Here is an 11357-nt window from a genome sequence, read left to right as displayed (position 1 = left end):
TAATTTTGAAATAGAAACTTAGCCTAGTATTATAGGGTGCCTAAGAGTAACCTCCTAAGAGCCTTCCTTTTGCTCAAATATGGCCACTCTCTAAGCTGAACTCAACATATAAATGCATTACCTTCCTCCCAGCATGAGACATGAATTCTGGGGGTCTGACTCCCTGGAACCAAGGGATTACTACCTAGCACCAATGAACAATACAATTGGAAAAACATTGACCAAATGCATTAAAGAATAAAGTCAACTGAGTTTATATGGCTAAGAGACTTCAAAGTGAGTCAGGAGGTCATTCCAGAGGTTACTCTTATGCAGGTTTCAGCAGGATCTCATTGACTGTCAAAGTAAATATTGCCTCAAATATCAGGAACCTTCAGACAATACAGGCAGGGTAGACAGCTCAGGTGTTTGGTGCCCTGTGAGTGATCCACACTTGGTAATATATCGTCCCCAGTGTGACAAAGTTGGACTCAATTGTGCTTCCCCTACACATGCCTCTTCTGCCCCTTCTACTTGAACCTAAGTTTAGTGCCAGAGTTGATAGGTGTATGTCCCAGAGACTTAAATCTTTGGACTTTCCATTTGCCAACTGGGCCCTGAATCGCAATATAGTTGCAACACCTATGCTCCAGTTCACTGGACTCACTCAGGACAAACAAGGAGATGATGATGGGCATTTACCATCCTAAGGAACAGAGAGAGTCTGCAACTGTAAGCAAGATAGTCTCATTCACCTGTCCCGCGGAATCTAAGCTTTTTCTCAATTAGATTTGGAATGGGCATCACCATCCCAGAACCCTCAGGACTGGAGAATGAATAATGGACTAGAGTAAACTTGCTGGTATTCTAGTATAGACATATTGTATCCTAGCAATGGAAGTACTTTTATCATTGATGTGGAGGAAGTGGACACTGGAAGTTCTGAAGGGAGGGAGAGGGAAAAAGTATAATATGGGGACACTCTTGGGATTAGGGAATTGTTCTGAATGACATTGCAATGACAGGTACAAGCCATTATATATTTTGCCATAACTTACAAAATTGTGCAGAAGAGAGAGTAAACTACAATGTAAGCTATAATCCATGCTTAGTGGCAATGCTCCAAAATGTATTCATCATTGTAACAAATGTACCACACTAATGAAGAATGTTCATCGTGGGAAAATGTGGGAGGGGTTGGGAGCCAGGCATATGGGAATCCCCTATATTTTTTATGTAACATGTATGTAATCTAAGTATTTTTAAAATAAATAAAAATATATATTTTTAAAAAAGGAAATAAGAGAGCATATACAAATCAGAAATGATTGGACTGACATTCTAATGGAATCTAAGAAATAAAATGAATTAAAAGAGAATATTCTGAATATTGCAAATACTGTTATAATATAGATAAAAGGGAAAAATCCTACAAACATACAAACTACCTACACTCCCACAGTATGAAATAGAAAACCTTAATAAATTAATAACTGGTAAAATGATTGAATCAGTAATTAAAATCCTCCCAATAAATAAAATCTCAGTACCAGATGACTTCACCAGTGAATTTTACCAAATATTCAAAGAACTGTATTCAAACCTACTCCAAATCTTACAAAAATTTATAGGACTTAGCTCCCGCAAACCATTCTATGCAGCCAAAATCATCCTAATAACATAGTCAGATAAAGATAGCATGAGAAAAAAGTACACCAATAACCCTTATAATTATAATTTTTTTAAAATCCTCACCAAAATACTAGCAAAACTAATCCAACAATACATTAAAACAATGTTATGCCATGATGAAGTGGGATTTATCCTGGGAATGCAAGGGTTGTTCAACATAAGAAAATCAGTTAATGTAATACACCACATTTACATAACAAAGAGAAAAACAAACACATATCATCTCAATTAAAGCAGAAAAGGAATTTTACAAAATCCAGCATCCTTTCTTGTTAAAACACTTAGTGAATTAGGAATAGCAGGAAACTTTTTCAGCATCCCAAAAGCCATGTTCAAAAAAACCACTGGTAACATCATACTCCATGCAGAAAGGCTGAAACCTTCCCCTTGACAAACAGGAACAAAACAAGTATGCCCACTCTCACCATTATCATTCAACATTGAACTTGAATGAAGTTTTATCTAGAATAATTATATGAGAAAAAAAGTAAGTGAAAGGATTTGTGGAAGACAATTTCTCAGGCCCGGATTAAAGCTGCTCAGAAAATGTCGATCTAGTTGGAAATGAGTAAAATCGACTGATTTTGTCTGATTAAATCCTTAATTATCCATTCAGTGCCAAAACAGACGTGAACCGAAAACTTCAAACTAGTTCAAGACTTTTTTGTATACATATTTATCCTTATAGGGCAGTAGTGTGGTGAGAGTGGTAGGCAGTGGACTTGGAAGGGGGTAAAAGATCCAGGAACTGTGGGACAAGGAAGAGCTGGATCCAGGTAGGCCTCAGAGTTGAGCATCATGTCCACCTGTGTATGGATTTTTGGCAAAATGTAATGATGGATGAAGCTGTCCCAATCACCTACCACAGAGATGCTGTGCCCACACATTGCCATTTTAAAAATGCTGCTGTGTGGTCAGATTATGTGACCAAACCTTGATGGAGATCTGCACACAAACCTTGGCACAGACCCAGGAAGAAGAATGAGATGAAAAACTTCATTTTCCTATAAGTAATTGCAAACCTCATGTGCCTAGTAGCAAAAACATAATATGGCCCTTGTGGAGGACCCCCATTTTTTTCCAGAGTATGGAATGTGAGTTTTAGTTCTGACTCATGGAGATCTCTCTGGATATTAGAGCTCAGTTGGTGCACATTCTCAATGAGATGGGTACATGCTGGTCACCCTGCACCCTTTCTTACTACCCATTCCTCATATCCTCCTTCCCAAACTCTTCTCACCTCCCCCTTCCAAGACATGTACAACAATTCTGGAGCCAAAATATATGGGGAGACTCCTGAAGGAAAATCAGAGGCAGTAAACAATCTAAGTCCAGAACCCATTCATAAGGCTCCTCCCACAACAAAGGGGTTGCCATTGCAAAGGGTCAGAGGGACATCCAGGTGTGTTGCTGTACTGCCTCCTGCTCCATTTACCTCTCCTCCTTAGGCTTTGGGGTGCTAATGCCTCCACCTGGAGAACACTTCATGGGAGTTCCTGCCCATTCCTTCCTGCCTGCGAACAACTTCCTGACCCCACAGGTGACTCCAATTCTCCCTCCCAGACTTGTGCTGAACTTACCACTTGGCTCAGGCTCTTCCGTACTCAAAGCAGACTAAATACAAGAATAGTTCCCTGCCAGGGTCCCTTCCACAGGAGAGTTATAGGGAATCACAGGCAGGATGCCAATATAGTCTTCTGACCTTCCCTCTGCCTTGTAAATTGTTCTTCCCAAGGGAAAATTCTTCCTGATTCCTGTCATTGTGTAACTAATCTCTCTCCTGGATCAAGGTTCCCTTTGCTGATTTGCTCTTCACAGGCTGAGGATAGGATCTCACACATCCTGTACAGACTGAAGGCCAAATTTGGGCAATGCAGCATCAAGTTGAGCCTCATACTAAGTACTAGACTTGGTACTTGCAAATCAGAACTATCTGGGGAAAAGAGACTATTGCACTGTGCTGAGGACCCTCTAACCATAGTAAACATCTATGCATGTTCTAGGTGCTCAGGAAATTTTATTAACCAAATTGTATGGATAATGAGGCTTATATGGTGCAAATGATGGTTACATGTTGGGGCTCTTGTGATAACTTTGAAATCAGTGTTGCAGGGAACTTGGTCACTGCTTATTTTTATAAATCAACCTCTAGAAAGCAGTCAGTTCAGTTAGGAAATAGATATGTAGCTGAAGGTTACTCCTAATCTAAGTAAATTTTTACAATTGATCAAGTTCTTGATTAATTAAAATTTCATTGCATTATCTATTATGTCAAATATTTCATTGTCAGAGCTTAAAAATGCACTGATTGATACAGCTGGAGGACACTAGTATATTTTGAATATTATAGAGAACCCTGTGATTGTTTGTAAAAGAAACACTTCAAATTAATAATGGCATACTTGTTACTTGTTTTATCATAACTTTTTGTCATATTTTCTGAAGTTGATTTCTAGTATAAATTACTAGGTTTTCTTTGCCTTTATTATTGTCATGTGTCCAAATATCAGGCATGTTGTAGGGATATCATCATCAGATACCCAGTTAATAAATTCTGAACATTTTTAACATTCACCCAGCAAACTGTGAAGAGCTCACTGTATCATCACCCAATCTCACTGCAATGTACCATCTCCACATCATTTTGTCTCCTCTGAACATCCTCATGTTGGAGTGCTGCCTAGCCTAGAGCTAGGGCCTATCCTGCAGAGGTTCCAGGGTATGAGGCTGGATCTGTGGACACTTACTCTCACCCCTCCTTGGACTCCCAAAGCTGCATCTGATGCAGCCCTCAAGGGCAGGGCAGTGTGTCTACTGGAGTCTATGGAAGTTCATCATATTGCTGACCCTCAAAACCTGAGTGATTAAAAAATCCAATCTTATCAAGGTTGACATCTCAGTGACAAATCCTATTGAAACAAATCCTATTGAACGGACTTGGCTCAGTGGTTATGGCATCCATCTACCACATGGGAGGTCCGTGGTTCAAACCCCGGGCCTCCTTGACCCATGTGGAGCTGGCCCATGCGCAGTGCTGATGCGCGCAAGGAGTGCCGCACCACACAGGGGTGTCCCCCGCGTAGGGGAGCCCCACGTGCAAGGAGTGCACCCGTAATGAGAGCCACCCAGCGTGAAAGAAAGTGCAGCCTGCCCAGGAATGGCGCCACACACACTTTCTGTGCCGCTGACGACAACAGAAGCGGACAAAGAAACAAGATGCAGCAAATAGACACAGAGAACACACAACCGGGGGAGGGGGGGGAATTAAATAAATAAATAAATATTTTTTAAAAAATGGGACATTTGGGGAAACAGAGGAAATATGAAGACTTTAGTTAACAATAAAGTATCAATATTGGTTCTTTAATTGTGACAAATGTTTCACACAAACGTAACATATTAACGCCAGGTACCTGCATGTGGGGTACACTGGAATATTCAGTTCTACTTTCCCATATTTCTGTAAATCTAAAACTGCTCTAAGAGGTGAATTGGATTCCTGCAGTATTGACTGTTCACAGGTCCTTTGTCTGGACCAGCAGAGAAAGACCTGCCAGGCTCAGACCAAAAGGCTGAAGGATGTGGTCCTATCTATAGGTCTGGGAGCCCCTTCCCATGACCTCAGGACTCTGGCCTCACCTGTCCCTTCCTCAGGTCCTGGCCCATCCCCTGCCTGGAGACTGCAGCTGAAGGACCTGTATTTACCTCTGGCTGGAGGTAATTGCTCCCTGAGGTCACTCCTTCTCCTTGCCACCCCTTGCTCCCCAGTGACCTTGGCTTCTACCTTGAACAGATGGGCTCAACTTAAAGGTCAGCAGCAAACAAAGGAGACACCAAAGGGAAGGAATTGGGGCTTTTATAACCAAAGTTCTATATCCCCTCAAATCAAGGTAAGGATTTTTTTATATTTCTTGAAAATATGATTCTTTTCAATTTAGATAGGAAGCAATTTGGGTCCCACCTTTTATACCCCTTGACTTTTAGACTACCTTTCTTCTTTTTACTTTCAATATTTCTGAAATGAGAGCTTTGTTTGAACACTGGCAAGGTTTACTATGGAAAACTAGCCCCTGCAATCTTTTAACTCCTGACTTTTACTATTTCAGCCTGAAATGCTAAAGAGCCCAGAGACTCTCCCTCTGAGATCCTTGGCTCTGCTGCCTCCAGCACCATTTGAACAACATATAGGTAAGAGGGAAAAACTGTGCCTGTGATATTGACTTTAAAGGTCAATTGGTTTTATTTGTCAAGTTTTTTTAAAATTTCATCTCTGGTTGCAAAAGCTGGAGGTAGCTAATATTTTCCTGTGAATCAGAAATTGGAGGACTCATGGTGAATGTGTGGGTGTGCAGGCAGGGAGGGCCCTGGTTGTTAGCCATGGACTGTGGGCAGCAGGAGCCGGAGGAGGACTTACTCACTTCTTCCTAGATAAGGATGATCCCTTGCAATGTAGAGAAGTGTGTGTGGCAGTGGTTACTCTATGGTCCTAGTGGGACTTGTGTATTGAGCATCCCAGGACTAAATAACCCCCCTTCACCATCCTGATGGATTCTTAGCAACAAGGTTCTGCTGTGATACAGCTTAGGCTCCAGTCAGCAGTCTGTGCACTACTTGGCCCTTGTTAGGGTGGGGAGTAATGAGGGTTAGGGGAGTGAATATGCTACAGTTGGGACTGTCACAGAATCCCAAATATGTATTTCTCTATTTGGATGTTCACTGCCAGGTACATATTCCTGCAAATCTGCAGCATCATTTTTTAAGTAACACTCGAGAGAGACCAGCCCCTGGGTAGGATGTGCCACATTGGCAGTTCCTTTTCCAGGCAGTACTTATCCGGGGAGAAACCCTAAGGAAGGTCCTCTGACCCTCCTTCTTCCCTGGGACATCTGAGTCTGGAGTGTGCAGGGCTCAGGGGAGGGGAGGGAAATGCTAACATTGAGGTTGAGGGGCCAGGGTATGGTGTTCAAGGAATGTGGTTTCTTCTGAGCTGAATCCCTTCCTGGCTGAGCATCCCAGGTCAGAAATGGGATGCCGGACAGATGCGCAAATTTGGGAGGTCTCTGGAATCTGGGAACTGGGGGGTGCATTGTCAGGAAGTCCTGAGAAATATTAACATTGTGTTGGGTTTCTTTATTTCTTTGCTGCATCCATCGTCCCTGGCACACCCTGACAACCATTGAAGGAAGAAGCTTCTCACACAACTCAAGGGAACCTGCATGGCAGACAGAAGCAGGGCATTGGATGTCCTGCCATAACCCACTGGATGGACTAGGGGAGAGAGTGAACTACAATGTAAATTATGGTCCATGTGGTGTGGCAGTGCTCCAGGGTGTATTCACCAAATTGAATGTGCCTTACTGGTGAAAGGGAATGTTGATGTGGGAGGAGATTTTTTATTTTTTTAAAGATTTATTTATTTTCTCTCCCCTCCCCTCCCCCCCCCCCCGGTTGTCTGTTCTCTGTGTCGATTTGCTGCATCTTCTTTGTCTGCTTCTGTTGTTGTCAGCAGCACGGGAATCGGTGTTTCTTTTGTTGCATCACATTGTGTCAGCTCTCCATGTATGTGGCACCATTCTTGGGCAGGCTGCACTTTCTTTCACGCTGGGTAGCTCTCCTTACAGGGCGCACTCCTTGCTTGTGGGGCTCCCTACGCGGGGGACACTCCTGCATTGCATGGCACTCCTTGCACGCTTCAACACTGCACATGGGCCAGCTCCACATGGGTCAAGGAGGCCCTGGGTTTGAACCGTGAACCTCCCATATGGTAGATGGACGCCCTAACCACTGGGCCAAGTCTGCTTCCCCTTATGTTTTTTAATGTAACATTTTGTGTGATCTATGTACCTTTAAAAAAAAAAAGATGATATTACAAAATAAAATAAAATAACTAAAAATATTTTAAAAATAATACAGTGAAAAAAGAGAACCTGCATGGGGTTAGAGCCAGCATTTGGGCTCCTGATGGAGTAAAATCCAGCTGCTCAGACAGCAGCACTGGATGCACACAATCCTGTCCCTCACATAGTCTGGAATGGAGAAGGCATGGTTGGGTAGTTCAGGTTTTGGCTGAAGTGACTGCTTCCAGGTTAATCCACAGCTGTTCTCTGACTGCATCCCCAAACTGCTATGAAGCTGGTGGCTCTCCCCCAATACTCAAAATGTTCTAGTTCCTCAGACAACTTCACAGGCTGTGCCCCCATTTCTTGTTTCCCTCAGGGTAGCCAATCTTCCCACCTCAGCCTATCCCTCTGCCCAACTCAACCCCTCTGTGTATGAAAATTCCATCTAAATTTAAGGAAATCTTCTCAATGAAACATTGCCCAATCCCTGGTGGAATTGGTTTTTAATTTTTGGGAATTCTGAGGCCTGGAGCCTGATCTGCCTCACTGGGTGCATGTATCTTGCCTAAACCTACATCCTATGCTTCCTGATCTGTCACCCATTAGATTTCATGTGTCAGGATAATGTAAGAAATTTTCACATTATATTGAAAAGGGGCTTTGCTTTGTATGTAAGGTCCAGCCTCATAGAGGAAGGAGATGCTGTCATGGGAAAGTGAATATGTGGAGCTGAAAAAGGTTATGTAGGGAAAACCCTGAGGAGAGAGATAATTTTCTGATTGTCTCCATTATTGTAGGAACCTAAGTTAATATTTAGCTCTGTGCTTCCTAGGGCAACATTCCTGTAGAGTCTTAGCAGGACTGGCCTGCAGTGAGAACAGGACATCTACACAATGCTGATGCTTCCCTCCACACAGTGGATCTTTGTATCCCAGGACACCTCAGAGAGTCTCACCCACCCAATGACAACTAACAACCACACAGCTGTGGTGGAGTTTGTCCTGCAGAGTTTATCAGAAAACCCTCAGCTCCAGATTGTCTTCTCTGCTGTTTTCCTCCTCCTTTTCCTGATGGCTTTTGCAGGGAACAGCCTCATCCTCATGGCTATCTGCCTGAATCCAGCCCTCCACACACCAATGTACTTCTTTCTCTCCAATCTGGCCATCTTAGATCTCATCTGCACTTTCACTGTTCTCCCAAAGTTGCTGGAGAATCTGGTGGGCAAGAGCAGCACCATCACCTATGAGGGATGCATGACACAGCTCTTCTTCCTGTCATGGATTCTTGTGAACGAGCTGCTACTACTCACGGTCATGGCCTATGACCGCTATGTGGCCATCTCTCAGCCCCTGCACTATCAAACACTGTTGAGCAGGGCCCTCTGTGCCCTGCTTGCAGGCATTGTGTGGGCTGTGGGTGGAGTCAATGCCTCTATGCACACTGGCCTGATGACACAGCTAAATTACTGTGGCCAGAATCTGATCCCTCATTTCGTGTGTGAACTCCCCACACTGCTTCTGCTTGCCTGTGGCTCTACACAGTTGAACAACATCATTATTTTAATTGAGGATATTTTCTTTGGGCTAGTCAACTTCCTGTTCACCGTGGCTTCCTATGCATTCATCATTTCCTGCATTCTGTGCATCCGTTCGGCTGAGGGGAAGCGCCGGGCCTTCTTCACTTGCTCTTCCCACCTCTTGGTGGTCTGTATGTACTACTCCACTGTCATCTACACCTACTTACTCCCTGGTTTTGGGTCCTCTGTGGAAAATGGCAAAGTAGTATCCATCCTATACACAGCTGTAAGCCCCACCCTGAACCCACTCATCTACACTCTAAGGAACAAAGATGTAAAGGAGGCCCTCAGAAAAGTGTTTTCCACATTTTTTAAATGAAAGCTAGTGAGCAAGGTAATATTTTTCTTTATGTTATTGAATAAGTTTCAGAAAATCACTTTCAGAATCTGATGCAAGTGGCAAGAGGAAGTCTGTAATTCAGATAATTTATTTATAAACAATGGAACTGGCCAACCTTCTATGGTGAAACTAAGCTATCCAAAGAGCTAACTGTTGATGCTCTCAGGGACTCAGGGAAGCAAGAATTTTGGGGTGAACCAAGGGAGAGCCAGTGGCCAGGAGGAACATCAGAAGGCACAGCATAGTAGACTAGACACACCCTTCCTCCAATGTCTGCTGATATTTTCACCTACACCTCAGTACCATGGTCTAAGGCTGAAGCCTTCACAAGTGGATTACACTGTTCCCCTCCTCAATCAGAGTGGGATTCTCAGGATCCCTGTCTAATTCTAAGAGCCACGATTATTGAAAAATTCTTCCTCCTGTTCCTAGCCTCTCTATACAAAGCATTGTCAAATCCTATTGATTGAATCTGAACTCCTCTCATGCCTGCTCCTTCTCCCATTTCTAATGCTCACCTGAACATGCTGTAGCATCCCCACTCAACATACTTTATCATGATATTCAATTAATGTAAAACATTTGTTTAGTTTAATTCCCTTTAAGATCAAAAATTTAAAGATATACATAAAGGTACACATATTCTGTTATAAGTAAATACACCTAGATTACCCAAACACCTCTCAAAATATAGATAATAACTACTAACCCAGAATTCTTTCCTCCTGTTCTCAAGTCAATCCCAATCCCATTACTTAATGAAGCTATCAATGTTCTTATTTATCATCATTAATCAGTGTGCATGTTCTAGAACTTTATATAAATGGAACTATAGAGAATATGAATCTTTTTCACTTAGTATACTATTTTTATATTTTTTAATTTTCTTGCATGTCTTATTTGTTTGTTCATTTTTTATTAGTATTCCATTGTATGAATACACCACATTCTATATATTTTGTAACCTGTTGATGGGTATTTGCCTTTTTTCTTTTTGTCTACTATGAATAATGCTGTTATAAACATTTGCATGCATGTGATTTGGCAAAAGTGTTTTTGTTTCTCTTGTGTAAACAATTAGAAATATTAATTCTAGGTCTTAAGAGTGTGTGCTTGATTTTAAAAGAAAATTCCAAATTTTCCCCAAATTGTTGTACCATTTTATAGTTCCACCAGCAAAGAGAATTCTTGGTCTATACATCCTCAGGGTCAATTGATGTTACACAGAAAATTGTTTTAAAAACAAAATTCTATTCATGCCCTTCTGCTGCAAATACTATTTGAGTGCAATTGCTCATCAGTGAAGTTAGGCAATGCACATGATCTGGTCTGTAGTTTTTTTCTTTTCTCACATAAGAATATAGTGTTACAAGATTCTCCTTAAGTATTGCTTTAGGGCATCACATGCAATCTGAAATATTGTGCTTTCACTTTCATGAAGTTAAAAATGCTTTCTAATTTACCTTTTTATTTCTTATTTGAACCAACCTGTTATTTAGTTTCCAAACTTTTGGGTATTATCCAGATCTCCTTATGTTGTTTATTTCTAATTTAATTCCCTTACTGTTATGGAATATAGTTTGTATGACTTGTACTTTTAAAATTTTAGGGAAGGTATTTTGATCTAGTGTATGGCTTTACCTGGTAAATATTGCTGAAAGGGCATGAGGAAGTCATGAACTTCAGTGTTAAGAAAGAATTTAGAAATCAGCAAATTTCTGCCAATGACCTCTCTCCTTTTACCCAAGATCTTTCTTTGAATTACAGGCTGTGCAATTGTTTCTCCTCATATACCTTACAAACTCTCCAGCTCTTGTATGATCTGGCTCCACCCACTCTAAACTTGCTTCCCACCTTCAAGTCCCACCACCCAGTAGCCTGTTTCTCAAAATGCCTGCTCTTGCACCTCTCTTGCCCTCTGTTACTTCAC

The 11357-nt window shown here is 41.9% G+C and overlaps 1 protein-coding gene across 1 annotated transcript; it reads left to right on the top strand.

Annotated features, from left to right (window-relative positions):
- The first annotated feature begins 5506 nt into the window (after positions 1 to 5506).
- On the top strand, positions 5507 to 10522 carry LOC101447971 (olfactory receptor 13A1-like). Its single transcript, XM_058281112.2, has 4 exons — positions 5507 to 5561; positions 5778 to 5859; positions 6854 to 6963; positions 8344 to 10522. The coding sequence occupies exon 4, from the start codon at positions 8405 to 8407 to the stop codon at positions 9404 to 9406; it is 1002 nt and encodes a 333-aa protein (XP_058137095.1). The 5' UTR covers positions 5507 to 5561; positions 5778 to 5859; positions 6854 to 6963; positions 8344 to 8404; the 3' UTR covers positions 9407 to 10522.
- The last annotated feature ends 835 nt before the right edge of the window (positions 10523 to 11357 follow it).

The sequence above is a fragment of the Dasypus novemcinctus genome, chromosome 19 (assembly GCF_030445035.2).
Source record: "Dasypus novemcinctus isolate mDasNov1 chromosome 19, mDasNov1.1.hap2, whole genome shotgun sequence".
Lineage (NCBI taxonomy): Eukaryota > Metazoa > Chordata > Mammalia > Cingulata > Dasypodidae > Dasypus > Dasypus novemcinctus.
This window is presented reverse-complemented; position numbering and strand designations above follow the sequence as displayed.

What these genes read in the sequence shown, in the direction of transcription:
- LOC101447971 (XM_058281112.2), top strand. Translation starts at nt 8,405, where the DNA reads ATGCTGATGCTTCCCTCCACACAGTGGATCTTTGTATCCCAGGACACC.